At 44.9% G+C, this 25257-nt stretch overlaps 1 protein-coding gene and 1 long non-coding RNA gene across 6 annotated transcripts in view; both read left to right on the top strand.

The window, feature by feature from the left end:
- The window catches only part of DAB2 (DAB adaptor protein 2), a 57203-nt gene that overhangs the window by 7814 nt on the left and 24132 nt on the right, over positions 1 to 25257 (top strand). For 4 of the 5 annotated variants that reach the window (XM_060190972.1, XM_007517611.3, XM_060190974.1 and 1 more), the window contains exons 2-4: positions 17187 to 17357; positions 22201 to 22392; positions 24571 to 24710. In XM_060190972.1, coding sequence (XP_060046955.1) covers positions 22302 to 22392; positions 24571 to 24710 — 231 coding nt within the window. In that variant the 5' untranslated portion in view covers positions 17187 to 17357; positions 22201 to 22301. Of the gene's footprint in view, positions 1 to 17186; positions 17358 to 22046; positions 22071 to 22200; positions 22393 to 24570; positions 24711 to 25257 lie in introns of those variants that run through there. The other variant, XM_060190971.1, reaches the window with a different exon arrangement.
- On the top strand, positions 9795 to 11714 carry LOC132538670 (uncharacterized). Its single transcript, XR_009550023.1, has 2 exons — positions 9795 to 10484; positions 11070 to 11714. It is a non-coding gene; the product is annotated as an uncharacterized LOC132538670 (long non-coding RNA).

Here is a 25257-nt window from a genome sequence, read left to right as displayed (position 1 = left end):
CTTCCCTTTTGATTTCTCTTTCTATCCAATAATAAATAAAAAGATCAGAAAAAGAAAAAAGACACAGAGAGAATGAGAGACATTTATAGCACTGCTCTATCAATGTGAGCCTGTCCCTTCAGGTAGGGACCAGAGGCTTGAACCTGGGTCTTCACACTCAATAACGTATGCACTCTACGGGGTGAGGCTGTTCTCCCCCCGCCCCCCACATACATACAGGCTAGCTTTTATGATCTCACTTAATCTCATCTGCTCAGGACAGTGGAGGCCTCCTGATATGAGTTAGTCTCCAACCAAAGAATCTCAGTGAACGAGAACTTCAACTGCCTCCTTTATTCTAAACATTTCGCACAAGAGACAGCACTACTCAACCCCACCAATGTGTCCTGGAGCCCTGCCTCCCCAGAGCCCTGTCCCACTAGGGAAAGAGAGAGACAGGCTGGGAGTATGGATCCACCTGTCAACGCCCATGTTCAGCAGGGAAGCAGTGACAGAAGCCAGACCTTCCACCTTCTGCATCCCACAGTGACCCTGGGTCCATACTCCCAGAGGGATGAAGAACAGGAAAGCTGTCAGGGGAGGGGATGGGATACGGAGTTCTGGTGGTGGGAACTGTGTGGAGTTGTACCCCTCTTATCCTATCGTATTTGTCAATGTTTCCTTTTTATAAATAAATAAAAGAGACAGTGTTATTTTTCACAGTTTAAGTGTTCTGTGAAGAAGCCAAGACCTGTTCTAGTCTTGTATAAAATGTAATTCAGATGCTGAAGTGCTTTCCGTCACTGTAATAAACCAAGTCTGTTTGAGTCTTTTTCAGAGGCTTGGTATAGTCATATGAAGCATGGTGAGTCAGTCTGGCTTTGGGCCACACTGTTTAAAAATATTTTATTTATTTTATTTTTGAGAGAGATGCAGATAGAGAGAGACAGAGAGAAACACCAGAGCACTGCTCAGCTCTGGCTTATGGTGGTGTGGGGGATTGAACCTGGGACTTTGGAGTCTCAAGCATGAGAGTCTGTTTGCATAACCATTATGCTATCTTCCCCACCCTGGGCCACACTGTTGATGCTGGATGGAAATCTGGAGTTCACCTCTTCATTCGCATGTTGGGATGGGTACTTGAAGTAGGGGCTCAAATGACTGTCTTTTCAAGGAAAGTGTTAGTTGTGTGTGTTTAATTATACCAGCACTGGATTGTGGCAGGATTATTTTTATCTAGGATTTTGGCCTTTTTAAAAAACATTTTCCCTCTAAAGTTAAACATCTTAAATGCGATCCTATTTTTGAAATAGAAGGCAAATATGTAACTGATAAAACAGGTTCTTCCATCATAGTTGGTTGTGATAAGCAGATTCCATTTTGATTTGTATCAGGACCAAGGTTCAACTGAAGCCGAAACATTTCAGAATCATGTCTGTTGGGTTGGAGTAGATAGCATAATGGTTATGCAAAGAGACTCTCACACCCAAAGCTCCTAAATCCTAGGTTCAGTCCCCATACCACCATAAGCCAGAGCTGAACAGTGCTCTTGTAAAAATAAATAAAAAATAAATAAAACAAACAAACAAAAATCCGAAACATGCATGGCCTTGAACTGAAAGATTAGCTTTATCCAGGCTGTCTTCAGAAGGATATTTTTGAAGTAGACACACTTGCTTCGAGGGTTGGCCACTAGCTGCTTAGACTCTCCGGCCTAAAGTTCTGAATAACTGTGAGTGTGTTGCCACTGAAAACTGGGTGAGCGTATTTCAGTAAGAACTGCTAAGGGGACGCACATGTCAGAAGCGCTGCCTACAAGGCATTTGGAAAAAAAAACAGCAACGACTGGACTTACATAAGGTCTTATCAGAATGAGTGGTGTAGGACAGAGTCCAGAAAAGGACCCAGTCCTGTGTGGTGACGGAGCTGGTCTTTAAAGGGGTGTGGGGTTCGGTCAGTAAAGGCGCAGGAAGGTGCATCTAGGCTGAAGCCAAGGCAGGCGGTGCAGCTGTGTGTCTGCAGGGCAGTGACTGACCACTTGGGCCAAGGCCTGGGTAGGTGGCAGAGATAAGGAATGGCAATGGTTTCTTTTATGTTTATTTATTTATTTTCCTTTTTGTTGCCCTTGTTTTTTATTATTGGTGTAGTTATTGATGTTGTTATTGATGTCATCATTGTTAGATAGGACAGAGAGAAGTGGAGAGAGGAGGGGAAGACAGAGAGGGGGAGAGAAAGACAGACACCTGCAGACCTGCTTCACCACCTGTGAAGCGACTCCCCTGCAGGTGGGGAGCCGGGGGCTCGAACTGGGATCCTTGGTTCATGCGCTTAGCACCACCTGCGCTTAACCCACTGCTCTACTGCCCGACTCTCTGTTTTCTTTTCTTATTATCTTCACTTACTGGATAGAGAGAGCCAGAAATTGAGAGGAGGGGGGAGATATAAAGGGAGAGAGGCAGAGAGAGATAGCTGCGGTGGGGATCAGGGGCTTGAACCCGGGTCCTTGCATACTGGAACATGTGCACTCAACCAGGTGCACCACCACCTCGCCCCATGACGTTTGTTTGGTTGTTACCAGAGCACTGATCAACTCTGGCTTAGGGTGGTATGGGGGATTGAACCTGGGTCTTTGGAACCTCAGGCAGGAGAGTCTGTTTGCATAAAGATTATGTTGTTAACCTTCCACCCTCATGACATTGTTTATAGAAGACAGGGGGAGCTCCTTAAGGAGCCAGACCCACTTGTGGGCCTAAGGGTTACACTTCATGGTATCATTTCACTTAAATCTGAGCTTGAGTCATTTGGCCTGGCCTGCCCATGGCGTCATAGCATTCTTAGAAAATCTGCCAATTCGAGAGTCAGGTGGTAGCGCAGCAGGTTAAGTGCACGTGGCGCAAAGTGCAAGGACTGGCTTAAGGATCCCGGTTCGATCCCCTGGCTCCCCACCTGCAGGGGAGTCGCTTCACAGGCGGTGAAGCAGGTCTGCAGGTGTCTATCTTTCTCTCCTCCTCTCTGTCTTCCCCTCCTCTCTCCATTTCTCTCTGTCCTGTCCAACAACGACGACATCAATAACAACAATAATAACTACAGCAACAATAAAAAACAACAAGGGCAACAAAATGGGAAAAAAAAAAAATCTGGCAATTCAGAGTGACCATGAGAGAGCACATTTAGTTCTAGAACTTTAGAGATTCTTATCGTCTCTGACTTGCTTAACTTAAGGGATAGAGCCTCATGCCAAATGAACATGGTGTTTCTGGGATTTCTGAAAACTCTGCTGACCAGAACTCAGGTCCCTTGGCAGGATCCATCACTGTGTCCCTGACAGCCCAGCAGGCGCTCGAGTGTTCACGCTGAGGCTCTTCCAGATTCGTACTCCTGGACTCAGGAGACTCCCACATATCGAATACCAAGTCTGTCCAGCTACTTAGTGGCACAAGCAAGTATCAGACTCGTACTCTGGTGAGGAAGATGATTAAACCCTCAAGACAAAAGGACTTTTGCCGTTGCATGGTTGGTATATAAAAAGAAAGAAAAAAAGAAAGAAAGAAAGAAAGAAAGAAAGAAAGAAAGAAAGAAAGAAAGAAAGAAAGAAAGAAAGCAATTTCTATAAAGTCCCTTGCAGCATGGCCAGCTTAGCCTTTATCCGAGTTTACTGATGGTAGTGAAGTCATTGCTACTGAGTGCTTGACCCCATCGGAAAGACTGGGCCAACTGTAACTAAACTATTATTTGCGTTTTCTTTCTTTCTTTCTTTCTTTCTTTCTTTCTTTCTTTCTTTCTTTCTTTCTTTTTTAATGTATTTAAAATCTTTATTAAATCTTTGTTTTACTGAAGACAGACTTGCATACAGTACAAAGCACTCTTGTACCCACCAGCCTGGGAGCCAACTTCACAAGAAAGAGCTGGTGTGAGGTGGGGTGGGGGGTGGGCGAGGCGGGACTGGACGATCTGCTCCTGTGGGGCCTATCTTCCCTCCTTCCCTCCTTCCCTCCTTCCCTCCTTCCCTCCCTTCCTCCCTCCCTCCCTCCCTCCCTCCCTCCCTCCCTCCCTTCCTTCCCTTCTTCCTCCCCTCCTTCCTCCCCTCCTTCCTCCCCTCCTTCCTCCCCTCCTTCCTCCCCTCCTTCCTCCCCTCCTTCCTCCCCTCCTTCCTCCCCTCCTCCCTCCCCTCCTTCCTCCCTCCCTCCCTTCCTTCCTTCCTCCCTCCCTCCCTCCCTCCCTCCCTCCCTTCCTCCCTCCCTCCCTTCCTTCCCTCCTTCCTCCCCTCCTTCCTCCCCTCCTTCCTTCCCTCCTTCCTCCCCTCCTTCCTCCCCTCCTTCCTCCCTCCCTCCCTTCCTTCCCTCCTTCCTCCCCTCCTTCCTCCCCTCCTCCCTCCCCTCCTTCCTCCCCTCCTTCCTCCCTCCCTCCCTTCCTTCCTTCCTTCCTCCCTTCCTCCCTCCCTCCCTCCCTTCCTTCCCTTCTTCCTCCCCTCCTTCCTCCCTCCCTCCCTTCCTCCCTTCCTTCCTCCCTCCCTCCCTCCCTCCCTCCCTTCATTCCTCCCTCCCTCCCTCCCTTCCTCCCTCCCTTCCTTCCTTCCTCCCTTTTACATACTTGGTGACTTTTTTTTTTTTAATATAAAGACAATTCTTCTAGCGTTTGCCATAAAGACAATGACAAAGAGGCAGAGAGAGAGAGAGAGAGAGATGCACAGAGAAAGAAGGATGCAGGTGTGTGTGTGTCTGTGTGTGTGTGTACGCTTCCTTCAAGGCGACGAGAGCAGGACTTAAACCTGGGTTGCACATGTGGAAAGAAGGGCACTAAGGGAACTGTTTCTCTGGCCCTTATAGTCTCTCTCCCAGGTACGTTGTGAGCCCAGTGACAGCAGAGGCCATGTTTTCTGTCGCTCTGTGTGTAGAGTGAGAAATGCTTGGCGCATGGGAGTCGCTTGGATGATGGCAACCAGGTGGCCAGGTGAGTTGAGTGAGTCGAGCCACTCTGGTTGGCAATGCTTATTTCAACTTGCTGCCAGGTGGGCAGAGTATCATCATTTGTCAGTGTGAGTAAAACAGTTCTGAGTTCTTTTTTTAAAGACAGCTTGAAGGTTATTTCTAATGAGCTCTATCCACATGTTCCTTTGGTTTCTATCTGCTCAGGTCCTGAGAAAGGCCGACAGACAGGCTGGCGCTGGGATTCTCTGGCCTCACCTCTACCCGTGAGGCCTTCACCACCACTCTGCCCTCTGTGCCAAGCCTGTGGGTGAAGTCGCCTGGCTGAGAGCGCCTTCAGGACTGACACAGAGCTTTCGACCTGATCTCTCCTCCAAGGACAACTTCTTCCTTCCTTTCTGCTTCTTTAAGTGTCCATGAAACTATTTTTTGTAATCTTTATTTATTTATTGGATAGAGACAGTCAGAAATCAAGAGGGAAAAGGGAGATAGAGAGGGAGAGAGACAGAGAGACACCTGTAGCCCTGCTTCACCATTTGTGAAGCTTTCCCCCTGCAGGTGGGGACCAGGGGCTCAAACCTGGGTCCTTGTGCTCTGTGACATGTGTGCTTAACCAGGTGCCACCACCCAGCCCCTTCCATGAAACTATTTACTAAAGAACTAATAAAAAAATGAGACTATAGGTGAACCTTCGGCTTGCCACTGGATAATTAGGGCTACCTCTTTTACTTAACACGACATCTGTGGCCACTGAAGAAACCTGTTTTATAATGGGCACATGGAGCTATGGTGGGTCAGGATGTGATGTCCGTCAGGCTTTTTAGAATGCTTTAATTGGGTTGACGACTCATTTTTGTCTGCACAGTGCACAAGGGGTCCATGAGCATCAAGAGACAGAAGTTGAAAGAGGAGGGGGAGATAGAGGGAAAGAGAAACCGCAGCCCTACATCACCACACATGAAGCTCTTTCTTTCTGCAGGTGGGGACGAGGGGCTTGAACCCGGGTTGCTGTGCATTGTAATGTGTGTGCTTAGCCAGGTATGCCAGCACCTGCCCCCCCCCCATGACTAAGTGTTTTAAAAGCCTTGTATAAAGGACCCAGGTTGTCATTGGATTCTACACTAACTTTTTTTTTAATATGTCAGAAGTTTTTTCCTCTAAATATTGAAGGAACAGAAATTTGTTCTCACCTTGATCCCCCCCCCTTTTTTTTAATTATCTTTATTTATTTGGATAGAGACAGCCAGAAATTGAGAGGGAAGCGGGTGATAGTGGGAGAGAGACAGAGAGACACCTGCAGCCCTGTTTCACCACTGTGAAGCTTTCCCCTGCAGGTGGGGGCCAGGGGCTTGAACCCAGGTCCTTGCTCACTGTAACAAGTGCACTCAACCAGCTGCGCCACCACCTGGCCCCTGACCCCCCTTCTTAACCATGTTTTTCCTGGTCCTCTTCTTGTCTCACAATAGTTGTTATGTGAAGAAGCAGGTGTAAATGAAAACTTGCTGTGAATTTCGCTTCAAAAAAGAAACCAGAGTTCCATGACTATTTTAGTCAATAGACACTTGATCAGCAATGTTTTAAGTGCTCAGATTTCAAAATGTCATTTTGCTGATACAAATATTTATAAAACTGACATTATAGGATTTGTTTTTATGAAATAGCTCTTAGAATGAAGGCTATGAGACATGATGGCCCTTGACTTTTTAAAAAAGCCATATTTAGGATACTTTATTTATGAGGAGTTTGAGGGTCATTGAGCATCTGATTCTGCCAGGATCGAATAACCTTGAGTTGGACATTTTGAGACTGTTCGTCCTTAACCTTTCAAATAAAAAAGGCTTTGTTTCCAAGAGATTAGCCAAGTTTCATCTTGAAACTTGAAAGAAACCGGCAGTGTTGAATCACTCCAAATGGCAAGTTCATGCCATGTACTCCATGCTGACCCTGACGCCATGGTCAGCGTTCACACTTGTGACCATCTTCCTCCCGACTACTCAGAACCTCCGTTTCCTAGCAGCGTCTAGAGGAAGCAGAGTTCTGCAGAGTTCCTAACCCAACTTGACCTGTTTTTCACCTTTTACTCTGGCGTAATAGCCTTTGCATGGTGCTGGTCATTTCTCTTCCCCTACAGCATCTATTGGCTAATAATGCACCTTCCGCTCATCTGGAGGACAGGCTGTATTATTCTCTTTAGCTTGGATAGTTCAAAAGCCAAGAAGTCAAGGGAATTAGTTAACGTCTATCTATACATGTGTTTCCTTCCACTTCTGTCAAATAGTTAATGAGACTTTTCCCACCAGATTAAGTGGAAGTCTTCACATCACACCTGGTACATAATAAATATTCAATATCTTTAATTTTTTCTCTTTCTTTCTTTCTTTTTATTTTCTTCTTCTCCTTCTTCTTCTCCTTCTTCTCATTCTTCTTCTTTTCCTTCTTCTCCTCCTCCTCCTTCTCCTTCTCCTCCTTCTCCTCCTTCTTCTCCTCCTTCTCCTCCTCCTCCTTCTCCTTCTCCTTCTCCTCCTTCTTATTCTTCTCCTCCTCCTTCTCCTTCTTCTCCTTCTTCTCCTTCTTCTTCTCCTCCTCCTCCTCCTCTTCTTCCTCCTCCTCCTCTTCTTCCTTCTCCTCCTCCTCCTCCTCCTCCTTCTTGTTCTTCCCAGAGCATTGTTCAGCTCTGGCTTATGTGGTATGAGGGATTGAACTTGGGACTTTGGACCCTCAGTCATGAGAGTCTCTTTGCATAACCATTATGCTATCTACGCCCACTCAATACCTCTGACTTTTAAAAATGCTGCTTCTGTTCATGTGCCTAAGAAACCTAAGTCATCCCAGCCATGGATTCCTTTTTTTTTTTTTTTAATAATTTTTATTTATAGAAAGGAAACACTGACAAGAACCATAAGATAAGAGGGGCACAACTCCACACAGTTCCCACCACCAGAACTCCGTATCCCATCCCCTCCCCTGATAGCTTTCCTATTCTTTATCCCTCTGGGAGTGTGGACCCAAGCAAACCCAACTCTGGACATTCAGAGAAAGAACTGTTGTTCACATTACACTGCATATTCTGGAGGAAACAAGAAAGCTTGTTGGTTTTGTACCTCTCACTGTTTTTTCTAGGTGAACTAATTATCTACATTCTTCTCTAGTCTAGTCTCAGAATGACAACTCTGAGCATATGGGCAGCTTCTCATTTTGCTGTACTGAAATTCTTCTGTGGGTTATATGACTTGATCATTATTTTCTGAGGATTTGTTCTAACCTCTTTGTCTACAAAAGTGAATCTTTTTTTTAAAATAAAGATTGGATTAGGAACGTAATAGCGGCTTTCAAAGAAGACTTGTCTTTGCATAGAGCTATAGAGTCAAGCAGAGGAAACAGATGATCTAATTGCAGCCTTTGATGCTAGAAATGCCTACATCATCAGAATAAAAAGCAACAGATGCCACCATGAGATGAATCTCTAAACTCTCAAGGACCCACCAAAGCTACTTGTATTTAATGACCATCATAGTGATCATAAAAAGAGATGATAAAGGGGCCGGGTGGTGGCAACCTGGTTGAACACACATGTTACAGTGTGTAAGGTCCCAGGTTCCAAGTCCCTGGTCCCCACCTGCAGGAGGAAAGCTTCACAATGGTGAAGCAGAGCTGCAGGTGTCTGTCTTTTTCCCTTTCTGTCTTCCTCTTCCTCTCAATTTCTGGCTATCTCTATCCAATAAATAAATAAATAGAATAATTAAAAAAGAGAGATAATGAAGGAAGTTGCCGGGCTAGCATCACAGGAGAGAGACCAGGAACTCCTGGTGGCGTGATAATACAATTCTTTATTCACACGGGAGCGCCCCAGAGTCGGGTGTGAGCACGGTGGGTTAAGCCACGTGGTGCCAAACCACAATGGCCGCCTCCCTCCCGCTCTGCACACCAGCCCTTCTCCAGGTCGGGACGTGGGAGAGAAAGAGAGTGAAACCAGGAACAGAAGTGGGTTTTATAGGGTAAAACCGGAAGTGGCAAGTCAGGAACGGAGATGGCTGAGAACGGGGGTGGAGAAAAGAAAGAGCGGAAGGTAGAAAGCTTCCGTAGCAATGGTTGCCCTAGCTGGCGGGGTTAATGTACCCTGCAGGCAGGGCGGGTAGAAAGAAGATAGATCAAAGGGAATGGGTGGGGATCTTTCAGGCAAAACAATGATTATGTAAACAGGCCCTAGTATCAGGAATGGAGCAAGGAGCAGAGCAGGGGCGGGGATGGCTTAAGGCCTGGCAGTAAGTACCTTCAAATCATCTCTGTCTATGTTTTCCTTAAGCAGTTAAGCATCATTTGCTTAGCAGACTGAGTTTTGCAACAAGTTGTTAGTGGTTCCGAAAATAGATGAGATTACTCTGAAAACTAATTGAGACATCTTGCTTAAAGATCACATGTATATTTTTAAAGATTTATTTATTTATGATAAAGAGGAGAGAGAGAGAGAACCTGACATCAACCCTTGTATATGCGCTGCTGGGGATTGAACTCAGGAGACCTCATGTTTGAGAGTCCAATGCTTTATCCACTGCATGTTAAGTCACAGTAATCTCACTACTAAATCAAGCTCAGGTGGGGTGACGGGAGGACAGGGCAATCATAATCAGTGGGATAGCAGTATAAGAAAGATGAAAAAGAATTTACTACAAAGAATATTATTTCATATTAATGTAAAGTTATTACACTAATTATTTCTTAATTTTTATGGTACTATCTATCAAAAATTAACATTTTGATTATTATATTTATATTATATATGTAATATATTTATTTATATATATTATAGAGATAGAGAGAAATTCTTCCCTCCTACTCTCAGTCTTGGAGTCATTTTACTGTTATAAGAGATGACTTTAGAGAACAATTTGTGGGATGCTCCTGTTGGAAAACCTTCAAAGTCACTCTTTAAAAACCAAGCATAGACTGAAAGGTGACAGTGAAAGTGTTTCTTTTTGTTCTTAGCACACCCAGAAAGAGGAAAAATAAACTTCCCCAGAACTCGGCTTAGTTCTCTGAAATCTGCCGATATTTTTCCTATAGCTTAACTCTATGTGCCGCTCACTTAGATGAGCCAAGTGGTAGCTTAGATCCTGACTTCCTGAAAGCATTCTTGGAGTAGAAACAATGTGTGCCTGGCATCATACTGGGTAGTGTTTCCTTAAAGTTCCTGCTTGCCACAAGATTCCTTGAATCCCCTTCATCTGTCACACTGGCACTTAATGTGATGACTGGAGGTGTTTCACAGTGAAGATGTTTGCTCATCAGGTTCATAGGTGAATTCACAGAAGAAGAATTCAGATGCATCGACTTCTTGGTCTTGGAGTTCGCATGCTGGATAGGCTGCCCATGCATGTTGACTTGATTCCAAGTTATTGACTGTGGACACGAGATGACACATATTGTTGTTTGTTTTAGGAAAGAAACAGAAAATACTCATTTTTATGACATCGTTAAAAACTAGCTTGAAGATGGGAAGAGGAGTCACTTGTGGGAGAAGTTACCTAACCTTTGTGGGAAGGATGGATATGTACCCAGTGAGACAGGTTCCCGCTAATACGTGTAAAGATGATGAAGGAATATGGAGGAGGGCTCAACACTGCGGTGTTGGGGTTTAGACCTAGAAAGCGAACGGCACAGAGGCAGCCTTCACTGACTCATCAGTGTTATGACCCACTTAACCTGAAAAAAATCAAGTGTGATACCCATGGAGATGTCAGATTCACAGTGATGAGACCTGGGTTCAAGCCCCTGGTCCCCACCTGCAGGAGAAAGCTTTGTGACTGGTGAAGCAAGGCTGCAGGTGTCTCTCTGCCTCTCCCTCTATCTCTCCCTCCTCTTTCAATTTCTGTCTCTATCCAATAATAATAATTAGAAAATGATGCCAGGTGGTGGCACATCTGGTTGAGCGCACATGGTACGAGCAAGGACCCGGGTTTGAGCCCCCCTGTCCCCACCTGCAGGGGGAAAGCTTCACAAGTGGTGAAGCAGGGCTGCAGGTGTCTCTCTGTCTCTCTCCCTCTCTCTATCACCCCCTTCCCTCTTGATTTCTGGCTGTCTCTATCCAATAAATAAAGATAATAAAAAAATTTTAAAAAAAGAAAGAAAAGTCAAAACAAAACCCTCTTGCTTCCATGTACTTTTTAGGTCTCCTGGTTGCTCTTCAGAACAAGAAATGCCAGCCCCAGAGGACGCCCTTCTGCTCTCACTTCAGTATGGGCCTCTAGCTTTGTGCTGGCATTCCTCCATGGCCACTGCTGCAGCCCACGTCTGAGGGGTTCTGGCCCCGGACATGAGCAGGGGTTTGCTGGGGCAGGCGCGATGAGAGTGGTTCTGTAGCGGGTCTCGGGATGCAGGGGTCTGCAGCAGAATTCTGTTGTCTGTCTCCACAGGACCTTCGTGTACACAGATTATCTGGTGTCCTCATGCATACCACCCACCAGTCACTGCACCAGAGTCCACTGTGAGCTCTGAGCTTTGAGTCCGTGCCTTTCGCCTTCTACCTACGACCCATCCATAAAGAATTGTCCCTGCCTCCTCGTGTGGTACCACTTAGGTCCACTGGCCATTTTCCAGCAATGTCTTGGCTCGTTGTACAGACTTGCCCACCACGTTTTCAGCTCCTTTTTGAACTCAAAAAGCTGAAAGTACGTGGGGAAAGGTAACTTGTGTTACCTCTACCTATCTCAAGAGTCCTATTATCCTTTCTCCCAGAACATTGGATTCCTAATGCAATGATTTCTTTGAAACTCTGTCTTCTGCAACGTGGATTCTTAGGAGACAAATATAAAAAGAAATAATAATAGGAACGTTAACAAACATGACACCATTAGAGGGACTCTCGGCCGAGTTCTGCAGAACTCTGGTAATTCAGAGCTGAAGTGCACTCTGTACTCGCTCAGAAAACCGGTTGCCTTTACTTGGTCAGAACAAGCCCTCATCTCTTGAGCTTTCCAGAGCAGAAATACTGTAGCCTGACTGAACCATGTCTCACTGATCCCTGGTGCCAGGGGCTCATACTAGGACATGGTATGGTCCAAACGGACCAATGCCACCAATATAAAGTATTGACAGGGACACAATCTTTTTTTTAATATTTATTTTATTTATTTATTCCCTTTTGTTGCCCTTGTTGTTTTATTGTTGTAGTTATTGTTGTTGTCATCGTTGTTGGATAGGACAGAGAGAAATGGAGAGAGGAGGGGAAGACAGAGAGGAGGAGAGAGAGATAGACACCTGCAGACCTGCTTCACCGCCTGTGAAGCGACTCCCCTGCAGGTGGGGAGCCGGGGCTCGAACCGGGATCCTTATGCCGGTCCTTGTGCTTTGCGCCACCTGCGCTTAACCCGCTGCGCTTACAGCCCGACTCCCGGGGACACAATCTTTTAAACCTCCAAAGTATCAGCATAACTTCCCCTTCTTTGTAGACTTGTATTAAGTGAAATGGTGGGATCCCAGTGTCCACGTGCTGCTAGAGGAGTTGATGCTGAAGTGCTGGGTTGGAGGCACTTGGCTGATCTGGCTGGGGGCGGCGGGGGAAGAGATTTTTCCCAGGTTTGGTATGCCCCGCCCCTTCAATTAAGTTCAGATGGTGGTCCAGCCTTCGTTTCCCCGGTAACCTAGAATTTGGTAGGTGTCCTTGGGGCAAAATGGAAATTACATTGCACCTATAGGCCCCAAAGCTCAGGACAGGTAGAAAGGATGAATAGAACTCTAAATGAGACCTTAACAAAATTAACTGTGGAGACTGGCGTAGACTGGGTGACTCTCCTTCCCTTTGCCCTTTGTAGAGTAAGGAATACTCCCTATGCTGCAAAGCTGACCCCATTTGAGATCATGTTCGGTCGTCCCCTCCCATAATCCCAGCCTTGAGATCAGACTTGCTCGCTGAGATTAATGCAGCAGAGACAGAAGAGTTCAAGACCAGATGGCAACTCAAGTCTGTTCCCAAACACCCGCTCTAACTCCGGTTGGTCTGCTCGTGACTGTGGCTTCTTTCTCTCCTGGTGACTCTAATCTTCGTTCCTGCTACTACTGCTCCCCACGCCCCATTGATTCCGGGACAGTAGTCAGAAACAGAGACTGGCCCAAGATTGGACCCTAAAAGTTACAAAAAGACAAGGGGGGATGTGGGGCTGGAGGGAAGCCCCAAATATTGAGGGCAGCTGTTCCTTGTGGATGTTTCCACCTGTGCCCACCCTGTGATAACTATAAAAAGGTGGGACGAGAAGTAAAAAGGGGTCGCAGACTCTCCCTTTGCTTGGAAGGGTGTCGGTGGCCCAAGCTTAAGCTTGCTAATAAAGGCTGTTGCTATTGCATGGGATTCTGGTCTTCTTTGCGTGAGATCGGGACTCGAACTTCTGGGGACTCGAACTCATAACAGTATTCCAGAACTGCCTCAGACAAGAACCTTAACTTGTGCCTGGCTTTGCTGAGAAACTGTAGCACAGTGTGATTGCGAGTCTGTAATTTTCTAGCCTTAGCAAAGTGTCCAAACTAATAGTCATTCTACTGAAACCGTTGAGTAATGTGATTGTGAAATTAATGCTGGATTTGATACTTCAGCCCAGCTCGTGAACAATTTTCAGACACTTTTAACGAGTTGGTTACATTTCCCTGTTTAGAGACGAGGCCCTCACTGAGATGCATTAAACTCTGTTTGGAATCAAACTGAAACTCTCCTAAACTCTCCATTTCAACTGTTCTCTAAGACCTAGTAGATTTTTCTTAATAAAAGCTTAAAAAACAAAAATGAGGTAGAGATGGGTACAAGATGAGGAGAGGTTATAATAAGTCAAGAGTATTGAGAGTTTTCCAACTCATGAACTCAGACTACTTATGCTAAAAATAATAAATAAGCCTTAATTGCCAATAGACAACTAGTAGGGAATGTACTGAAATCAATTTGAATTCTTTGATCTGTGACTTGCATCACAAGCCAAGTCTATTCTTCCAAGAAGCCAAATCAACATAAAGACCAGTTTGACCAAGTAAATCTTCTGCTGCCAAGGTCAAAAGAAAAAAATAGAAAAATCCAGCAACAAGGTATAATTAAACCATAAAATCCTTGATCTGTTTCTGATTTAATTCAAAGATCTTTTATGTACGTCCATGCCCAAGCCACTCTTCTAAGCTATCTTCTCAGTCTTTGACATGTTTGCTAAGTAGACAGCGCTCTGAAGTAGTCTCTTGAATGAGCTTTTTTCAGACTTCTTCAAAATTGGTTTTTAAAAGCCTGGCATGTCCTGTTCTCTAGAAACAGGACAGTAGAGTCCCATGCTAGGGGGAAGGTTCCTCCTAGTACCAGTTCTATGGTAGCAGGACATTCAGCACAACAGAACTTACACTCTTTCTTGTCCTCAGCTTCTTAATTTTTATGAAGAAGGGTTAAAATTGTTTTGCAAGTCTTCTCCGACTCAAAAGTTCTAGCCTAACAGATCTTTCTTTCTTTTTTAGAAAAATATTTTAATTACCTTTATTTATTTATTGGCTAGAGACAGCCAGAAATTGAGAGGGGAGGGGGAGATAAGGAGAGAGACAGAGAGAGAGAGACCTGCAGCCCTGCTTCACCACTCACAAAGCTTTCCCCCTGCAGGGGGGGGACCAGGGACTTGTGCTCTGTAATATGTGCGCTCAACCAGGTGCACTACCACCTGGCCCCCTACCAGATCTTTCTTTAAGGAGGTGACATACTGTTGGATCTCACACTGGTCAGGACCTTGAAATCATCTGAGGGTCATTAACATAATTACCTTTCTTCGCCCAAGATTCTCATTTAATTGACCTGGGCGTGATGAGACTGATGTAAAGAATTCCTCAGTCAGAGCTCCCCCTGATAAAAGTGAGGTAGGTCTTTGAAATAGTTTGTGGAAATTGCATGATTATGGTTTGGACTCAAGATCCATGTGAAAAGGCCTGTCTGCACGACTTAGAGGAAATTCTATTTCCAGAGCCCTGTTTGCTCACGGGCCTTCCAGGCTCAAGCCAGAAGCGGACAGGGGGCTGCTCAACAGTGACAAACCCCCTTCCTCTTTCACCTGGGCTTTGAAAGACCTGAGCTTCTGTCTCTCTCCATGCTTCTCTCTGCTAGTCACCTTTTTGTCCCAGCTCCTCTATAACAGAGCCTCTGCTGTCTTGGAAGAGCAATGTTGGTTACGGCCTAAGACTACCCAGCACGTAGTGTTCACAGAACCCAGTATTGATAATCACAGCTTTTAGATCACTTTCTGTTTGCAGGTATTTCGTTATCTACGTAAGTTCTTACTGATAGTTTATGGCCTATATTCCTATCTCAGAAAAGAAGCAAAGAAAATTGTGGACATGTGTGAGACTCCCAGATGTGAACTTTTAGCTGCTGTAACTGTGTGGGGAAGTTCCATATATATATATATATATATATATATATATATATTTAGAGAGAGAGAAATATATATATATATATATGGAGTTAATGGTTTACAGGGAAGTTGTTGACACATGGGCAAATATCTCATCTCCTGTGAAAATTCTCTGCAGGACACTCTTCACCCAGAACTAAGGTCTTTTTCTTTTTTCTTTTCTTTTTTTTTCTCTTCTTTTCTTTAATTGATTTAATAATGATTGACAAGATTGTAGGATAAGAGGGGTACAATTCCTACCACCAGAGCTCCGTGTCCCATCCCCTCCATTGGTAACTTTCCTGTTCTTTATCCCTCTGGGAGTCTGGACCCAGGGTCTTTATGGGGAGCAGAAGGTGGGAGTTCTGGCTTCTGTCATGGCTTCTCCACTGGACATGGGTGTTGGTAGGTGATTCCATAACCCCAGCCTGGTTCTGTCTTTCCCTGGTGGGGCAGGGCTCTGGAGAGGCGAGATTCCAGGGCACATGGGTGAGGTCCTCTGTCCAGGGAAGTCAGGTTGACATCATGGTAGCATCGGCAACTTGGTGGCTGAAAAGCATTAAGATATAAAACAGAACAAATGAACCAAACTGTAAGAATACAGAAGATGAGATTTGAGGTTTCCATTTTGGAAGGAGCTAGGAAATCTATGTTAGGTATATTCCGAGAGGCCAATGACTTTATTAATTTTTGCCTGAGCCTGATAGTTAACATGTAGGTGGGCTAAAGGTATTGTCTGGGTGATGGTGTCAGATTGGGAAACAGGACTAGAAAGCTGGATCAAGAAAGAGAATAGCTTCCACATAAAAATTGTATAAATATTATTAACAGTAAACCCCATGGATCTCATCTGGGGCCCATGTCTATTCATATTCAACACATGCGACAGAATCCTGAGGTTCTCTTCACCCACTTTCTACCCTTCCTTCGCTTTCGTGCTGTGCACTTCACCCTCTCCAGATTTCTTTTCTCCCTTTTTGTAATCATTTGTATTGGGGAGTTAGTGGTCACTGACACAAGGGGTATAATCTGCCTGTGAAAGTCACCTGCAGAAAACTCTTCGTCATCAACCAGGACCTCGTGATTCCCTTGGGCCCCTCATGCCTCTTCTTCCCCAGAGTCCTTTGCTCTGACGCCCAGGCCGACTTTCCCTTTGCGCTCTCCATCCCTGACCCGGCTGTCAGATCCCACCTCTACGTGAGCTCATCCAGGATTTGCCTTTTTCTTTCTGGCTCCTCTCACTTAACATGGCATCTTCAACTTCCATTCAAAATGAAGCAGAGGGGATGGCATCATCATTTTTAGTAGTTGAGTAGTATCCATTGTGTATATATACACCTTTTTTGTTTGTTTGTTTTTAGCCACTGATCTATCACTGAACATCTAGGTTACTTCCAAGTTTTGGCTGTTACAAACTGCTACTGTGAACATAGGTGTACATACATCTCTTCCAACGGGTGTTTTTGTTTCTTTAGCATAAATCCCCCAGAGAGAAATTGCTGGGCCATAGCTGTAGATCATTTCTAGTGTTTCTGAGAAATCTCCAGACTGTTTTCCACAAGGGTTGGACCGGTTTACACTCCCACCCGCAGTGCAGAAGTGACCCTTTACCCGTGTGGTAGAACTCTCTACTCTGATGGGGTTCCAGTGATAGGACAGATTTATCTGGAAGGCAGGTGGCTTTTGATGTCACATGATGTCAAGGGTTAAAGCCCTGAGCACACTGTCTGTAAATGCCTAACTGTGAATATCTCCTTAGTGGCACAACATGCTGAGCCACTAAGGACATTATGACAATGTCAGCATTTACAGCATCTAAGGATTCTTTCCAGGCTCCTCATTTCCTCAGTTAAAACATCTGCAGAACTCTTCTTGCTTTAGTTCAGAGGACAGAAGTCTGCCTAAAAAAGCAGGAGGATCCAGTCACGGAAGAGAGGCTTCACACCGAGTACCAGAAACAGCAGAACACCTCATCACTTATTCCAGAAAGGCTTCTTGGGAGATAGGGGTTGAAGGCTGTCTGCTGCTGCCCTCTTGGACCCCAAAGCCTGCCTTAGAGGTTAATATTTCACATGTCCGACTTCAGTACCTCAGCTGGGACAGGTGTCCTTGTTCCAAAGGCTAGGAAGCACATTTCTGATCAGTACAAAGTGCTAAAGCACTCTTGCAGAGACGTCTATGTTGCTTTGTTCTTGACTTTCCTTAATTCCCTGCTCTGTGCCTGTTTCATGCAGCTCTTTCCAAATAGTTAGCTTTTATTATGACTTTAAAAACAGCTTATAAGGTCGGTGAGTTTGAAGAGGAAAGGTGAGTCCTAGCATAGAGTATATGAAAAGGAACACAGGCTGTGTTCAGTTTTGACCCGAGAAACTTTTTTAGTGCTTGATCTTTTTACTGGCTTTATCTCATTATTCATAGAGACCCGTTCACAGTACTGTCATAGTAAATGTTTGGAGTATTTATTAGCTCTTTGTCTCATTACTCTTAATACTGAAAAAATGGACTTTCCTCCATTAGGAGGAAAAGTTAGCATGAAATATGTCCTTAATTCATATTATTCTTTTTATCAGCATTTTGAAACTAATTTAGCAAATTCCTCTCTGCTCTTTGTAACTACAGTAAGAAGGCAAGCTAGGAAGGCAGTGCCCAGTCTCTTTCTGGATCTTGGAATCTTGGAATCAGTAAGAAGTGTAGTTGTTGGTGTCCATGTATTCCTACTGATATGGAGACTGAATGGGATTGGAAGAGCGCTGAGAATATCTACTCCTGTAGAGATGATTTTCTTCTTTGGGGCACCCTGGAGTTCTCAATACTAGATGTCTTTCATGAGTCACTTTAAGAGCTAAACAGTCATGTCATATTTTTGCTAGTTGAAGGACCTAGTAATGCCGAGGTGACTCCTCAGGCTTCTGACCCTCTTTCCCCTCCCCGAGCTCTGAGAGGCCAACACAGACCACAGGCCCAGAAGCCTCTCCTGCCTTCTGACTCTTAGGCCATGGAAAGGGGAGGGTCCTACAGTCTTTCGGGGAGATTTTCATTAGGCCCCAAATCCAGATTAGATGCACCACTCAGAAAAGAGGTAATTTCATTGACTGCACAGCACTCCACTGACAGCTCCGTGCTCTCTCTCACAGCTTAAGCAGTTGGGAAAGTACAGTAATTTGAGGCCTCCATCAGGAAATTGATCTCTCTTATTTCTATTTTCAAGCTTTTCATGGAAAAAAATAAATTATCCCTAAGAACTCGAAGAGCAAGCTAGCTAGTTTAGCGGGGGAGCTCTCCATGTGACACTTTTGTGTCTATTTCTGAGCTTTACTTGGAGTCTCTGCCTTCAGATACCGACTCTTATGTTTTCCTGATTATCTAGTACTTCTTGGCCACAGGGGTCACTAGAACTCAGTCCGCGGAATGGGACTGTCCTGGTTGCCCTGTGCCTACTTGTCTTTCCTTTACAGAAGATATTTTGTCTTCTTAGAGTCCCGTCGTTCACTGCAATCTAGACACTTTGTTCTGTAAGGCCCCAGGTCGGAAAAGTAATAGAGCATATTAAAGTCATCTTTTGACCTTGAGAACTTCCTCCAGCCCAATTCCTTTTCAGAAGTCAGTACTTGATAAACCTTAATGAAAGTTCTGTTTTTATTTGCACTCGTGACTGTATCACTCTTTGCTTTCTTTTTATAGAGTGAGAGACAGAGAGACATATCGTAGAAAAAAAAAGAAGAGACAGAGAGAGAGGCACCTACAGCAAGCACTACTGAAGCTTCTCCCCTGTCGGGGTGGGTGGGGACCTTGGTGCGCGTCCTCCGCCAGGTGGCCACACGCCCCCAGCCTCGCCTGCCTCCAGGACAGTTTCTCAGCACAAGGTGACTCTAGCATTATCCAAAGGCTCAGGCGTCTTCACCCAAAGCAGTGGGGGCTGGGGCTCAAACCTGCACTGTGCACCCTTCTCCAGGTGGGCCATCTTCTCAACCTCTGTGCTATTAATTTTAGGATTTTTTATGACCAAATCGCATCTTGCCATGGCCACTCCACATCTCTGCAGGATGCTTTATGGTCCAGCTCAAATACTTGGAAATCAATCTGAAGTAATATTGTGAAGAAAAAGGGCCATTTTGGACTTCAAAGAGGTCAATCAAAAGGTTTTTTTATTATTATTATTTCCAGCAGAACTAGATGGTAGGAATGGAAAGCTTCTGGACGAAGTTTTCTCTACAGTCTCTGAGGACAAATAACTAGGATGGACAAGATGCGGTGCATTAGGGGAACTAGGCAGGCCTGCTCAGGAGAGGGGTGGGGGAGAGAGAAACCCACATTTATACACAAAGGTGGAAGAAAATGACTTAACAAAATGAAAAGTTTGAGTCCTTGCAAACAAAGTGACCACCATACTAAGAATTTCTAATATTATTCTAGTAAGCACTATTAGAGACCGTGATTTGAATTTAGAACTTAATTTTAAAGAAAAATCCAGTTTATACCAATTCAGAAAACACAAGTCATGGACTGTGGTTTCAGAGTTGTTAGTGGCAGGAATATGAAAGTGAAGGGGACAAGAGTCACCAAGCATTATAGATGTCCAGTCATGCAGCTGGGTCCTCTAGAATGCTGAAACCCAAGTGATTGTACCTGAGAGAATCATCAAACACCGTGGGCTGTCTTCCCCTGGGTCCTGGAGACCAGGACCCATAATCAAAGACATCAGCAAAAGTTGATTTTTGTGGAAGCCTCTGAAAGAAAATCCATTTCATATCCCTCTGCTACCTTCTTGTTAAAGTGGTTTTATTTATTTATTTATTTATTTTAAATATTTTTTTTATTTATTCCCTTTTGTTGCCCTTGTTGTTTTATTGTTGTAGTTATTATTGTTGTTGTCGTCGTTGTTGGATAGGACAGAGAGAAATGGAGAGAGGAGGGGAAGACAGAGAGGGGGAGAGAAAGACAGACACCTGCAGACCTGCTTCACCGCCTGTGAAGCGACTCCCTTGCAGGTGGGGAGCCGGGGTTTGAACCGGGATCCTTATGCCGGTCCTTGTGCTTTGCGCCACCTGCGCTTAACCCGCTGCGCTATAGCCCGACTCCCAAGTGGTTTTATTTTTATTTATTTGTTATTTTAATTAGTGATTTAATAATAATGAATAAGATTGGAAGACAATGGAAGTACAGTCCCACACAATTCCCACCACCAGAGTCCCTGTCCCATCCCCTCCACTGGAAGCTTCCCTGTTCTTTATCCCTCTGGGAGCAGGGACCCAAATTCTCTATGGGGAGCAGAAGGTGGGAGTTCTGGCTTCTGTCATTGCTTCTCCACTGGACATGGGTGTTGGCAGGTGGATCCACACCCCCAGCCTGTGTCTGTCTGTCCCTAGTGGGGCAGGGCTCTGGGTCCCTCTGCCAACTTTTGTGGACATTAACTGTCTTTAACATTTTCACCTTACAGTTTTATCAGTCTACTCTCTACTCTGTCTTCTCGTTACCGTTTCTCTGTGTGTTTTCATTCCTCAAATCACCCTTTGCCTGTCTTATAGAAAGCCGTCTGTGATGGCATGTGAGCTTAGGCTCAAGATGCTCTCAGCCCAAGATCCCTAACCAAACAGCCATGTAAATACCCCCTTCCCAATGAAATTCATTTTCAGAGCTTCAGGATTTAGGGTTTGGACAGGTGTTTAGAGGAGAGAGAGTGGAGATAGAAGTTAGTCATACACTGATCTCCATGTCCGTGAGCGTGTGCGTGTGTCTTAGTGTCAAGCTCGTAGCAGCTGGGAAAACACTGGCATTTCTGAAGCAGGCTTTTAAGCTGACTGGGCAAAAAACTTGAGGCTTACTTTTTATCCATTAAGGATGTGACAAATCACACTTACTGCATGCAGCGAGCTTGATGTTTTCGTTAGAAAGCTCAGGTAAGTGGATGCCGGACGGAGAATCAGGTCTCTCGTGGGTGTTGAGCCTTTTCTAGCCCGAGAGCAGTCTTAGCAGAACTACAAAACCTTGGGTGGCTTCTCTTTGCCTTTGGTTTTCAGTGTGTAAAAAGTTAATCTTTCTCAGGCTCTTTCTAGAGCTGTGCAGAAACTTTGACTCCTGAGCAGTGAAAGAACCTTTTGAAATTTCAGTTTATTTCTGTGCACTTCTGATGACTTTGCGTTTTTTGGGGTTTTTTTTTCTTCTGTTTTTCCCTACCATTGTACATGGAGGAGAAGGGGGCTTTCTGAGAACACACACCACAGAGTTTTGAGGCTAATAATGCCAAGGAATAGTACATAAGCACTTATTCTAAATCCAATGTGCAATCGATACCACACAGAGTTGTTAAGTAATGAATGAATGCTTTGTAAGATACGTGGCTTAGCTCAATCACAGGCAGCAAATGGTAGACAGAATTTTACATATATATTTATAAATTTGAGTATGTTAAAATTCTTTACTCTGACCACTGTACTTATACTAAATGCTTTTTTTGAGGAATTGAAGTTAATAGCACTTAACATCAGATGCCATTTGTAATCTTGAGAGACTCAAGATTCGAGTTAATGAATTTTTTGCCACGAAGCCTTGTTTTTCAGTGTGTGACACATTTTGATCCCTATCTTTAATTCTAGATTTTTTTGATGTCCAGGTTCCAATCACAGACTGCTTACTTAGCTAGATAATGATTAAATGTTACCAGATAGCAATTGTTTCAAGAAAAAAAACAAACAGATCAGCTGTGCTCCCTCTTTGCATTTTGGAAACTACAAAGGAACTGGTCCTACCCACTCCCTTCCTCTCAGAGCTTAGTGTAAGTGAGGAGGAAGAACGGGATGAATCTGAGGAACTCCAGTGGCGAGTCACTGGCTGGAAGCCTGTTGTGGCCTGGCGTCTGGCTTTGCTGCGTTATGCCCCATTACGCCCCTGAACTGTGCCTACAGGTCTGTGCGGCAGGCTGTGTTCCTCTGCGACTCGCCACTGAGCACCGCCCGGTGCCACTCGGTGTCTGCTGGCCCTGGGCTCCGCTGCCTGCTTTCTTGCCATGTCTAACGAAGTAGAAACCAGTGTGGCTAACGGTCAGCCTGACCAACAGGCTGCCACAAAGGCACCGTCCAAGAAAGAAAAGAAGAAAGGTGAGAAGGTGCCCTGTGGTGGGGTGGGGTCGTCTGAGGAAGAAATGTGGAAGTTTAGGGTCAGAACAAGAGCTGGCGTGTGCCTCCCTTCAACTTCAGCCCCGTGTCAGCTTCTCCTGAGCACAAGAGTTGGACTTTGGCCAAGGAGGCCAAGTTCTCTTCCTATGTGAGAAAATCTGTCTCTGTACTCTGCGATCACAGCAACACAGACCCTGCATGGGCAGTTTTGCTCCGCGGATTAAAACAGCTATTATTATCATCACCACATGGTCATCTTTAAAAAAAACACATTTATTTTTATTTATTTATTGGATAGAGACAGCCAGAAATCAAGAGGAAACGGGGTGATAGAGAGGGAGAGAGACAGAGAGACACCTGCAGCATTTCTTCACCACTCAAAAAGCTTTTCCCATGCAGGTGGGGACTGGGGGCTTGAACCCAGGTCCTTGCACATTGTAACATGTGCTCAGCCAGGTGTGCACGCCCCCCCCAGCGCTCCCCCCCCCCCACATGGTTATTTTTCAGCGACTTACCACTTTGATTGATTGAATTTTCTGAGTATGTTTGTGTTTATTTGTTTTGAGGTAGAGGGTAAGAATACCAAAGCACCACTTCACCATTTCAAATGTTTTTGGCTTTGTTGTTACCATGCAGGGCTGGGGCTTGAACTCAGGGTTTCAAGCATGTAAAGGATATGCTCTTAATACAGAGTTGCCGGGAGTTGGGCTGTAGCACAGCGGGCTGAGCGCATATGGCGCAAAGCGCAAATACCAGCGTAAGGATCCCGGTTCGAGCCCCCGGCTCCCCACCTGCAGGGGAGTCGCTTCACAGGCGGTGAAGCAGGTCTGCAGGTGTCTGTCTTTCTCTCCCCCTCTCTATCTTCCCCTCCTCTCTCCATTTCTCTCTGTCCTATCCAGCAACAATAATAACTACAACAATAAAACAACAAGAGCAACAAAAGAGAATAAATAAATATTTTTTAAAAAGGGTTACCTCCTCAATCCTAATTTGCTGTTTTGTTTTTTTTTTAATTTCCTTACTGGGGAATTAATGTTTTACATTAGACAATAAATACAATAGTTTGTACAGGCATACTACTTCCCAGCTTTTCATATAACAGGACAACCGCCACTAGGTCCTCTGTCATCCTTCTTGGATTGGTATTGTTTTTGTTGTTTAAAGCGAAGATCTTTATTTTGTTGAATCCCTTTTTTTAACGTGACATTATCACTGGAAAGTGGCAATCTCGCTCTTCTCTTTCCCACTACCCTCTCAATTTCTCTGTCACGATCCAAGAAATAAATACAGCTGATTTTAAAAAATATAAAGGGAATTGAACCGTAGCGCATTCTGTTGAGCACAGAAGTTGCAGTGCACCGAAACCTGACTGCGCGTCCCCAGCCTGCACCTGCAGGTGGTTTCTCGAGCACCAAACTCTCTCCCCATCAGCCACTCCCCCCTTGATTTATCTCTATCAAATAAATAGACAAATAAATAAAATAGATAGATAAACAAAATAGAAATAGTACTAATTGAAAGTGGCCAAATGGATAGATAGATAGACAGATAGATACAGATAGACAAAATAGAAATAGTATGAATTGAAAGTGGCCAGATAGATAGATAGATAGACAGACAGATAGATAGACAGATAGACAAAATAGAAATAGTACACATTGAAAGTGGCCGATTCCCTGGTCACTCACAGTTTGACTGTAACCCCTGAGTTGTCCAGTTCTCCACGTGTTCCATGTGGAAGTTCAATCGTTTGGGTCTTCTAAGCAAAGACCATCGTAAAAGTGGTCTAATGGTCTTAATGATTTTTGAAAGAATTTCCCCTTAGTCCCCTTTCATGCTCACAATGCTGGTCAACAACTGTCCAGTGACTTACTTTATAAAATTCTCCTTGCATTACTTCTTTAACTAAAAACATGGTGATGAGTGTCCCTCAACCCCACCTCGCGTGTCCCCTCAGTTTCCTTGTACGTACCTGTCCCATGTGTCTCCCTACTCAGTGTTCTGCAGGTCGACTTTACACACGGGAAGCAAGGAGATGGCATGTGGACTCACTGTAGTGTCATCTGGACCTGTGCCACTCAGAGTGGGATATTCTGAAGCTTATTTATTCAGACTTGGGCTAAGTAAGTGCTTCAACTTTATTTTATCTTTCTATTTCAGGCACTGAAAAGACAGATGAATATCTCCTGGCCAGATTCAAAGGTGATGGTGTCAAATACAAGGCCAAGCTCATCGGCATTGATGATGTGCCAGATGCAAGAGGCGACAAGATGAGTCAGGATTCCATGATGAAGTTAAAGGTCAGAGCCGGGAGGGAGATCCCAGACAGGGGGTTGCCACAAGTTTGTGCAGACCCAGAGCTCAGTGACTAGGAAGGACTCTTCTGATCATATCATGGACCCAGCAGTGCCTCCCTGGAAGGGAGGTTGGGAGTGTGTTTGCCTGAGTCAAGGATGGTAGAGTTCTAGATCCCTCTACCTCTGGGGAGGCTCAAATGTCAGCTCCCAAAAGTGTTCAGGTAGGAAGAGGATCCCCACCTGGAAACTTTAGGCTTAACCCTTCATATAAAGATGCGTTTTAGATTTTCACGCTCACTAGCTAAGTAAGTAGCACTGGCTGAGTGAGGCTGGTCCTAAAAGAGACACCACTGGAGATCCGACTCGAGTTCAGCCGGCAATGTATCAGTGACGTTGGCGAGAACAGTGGAATTCCAGTGGCTTGTCCTCATCTGAAGACCTGACCGGAGATGTTCTGGGGTCAATGTCTTTTAGCCCAGCCTACCTTTCTCTTACTCCTTTCACAGCTGCCAGTCACACTGAGCACACTGTTGACGGCCTCTTACATTTC

The sequence above is a fragment of the Erinaceus europaeus genome, chromosome 5 (genome assembly GCF_950295315.1).
Source record: "Erinaceus europaeus chromosome 5, mEriEur2.1, whole genome shotgun sequence".
In the NCBI taxonomy this organism is placed as follows: Eukaryota; Metazoa; Chordata; class Mammalia; order Eulipotyphla; family Erinaceidae; genus Erinaceus; species Erinaceus europaeus.
This window is presented reverse-complemented; position numbering and strand designations above follow the sequence as displayed.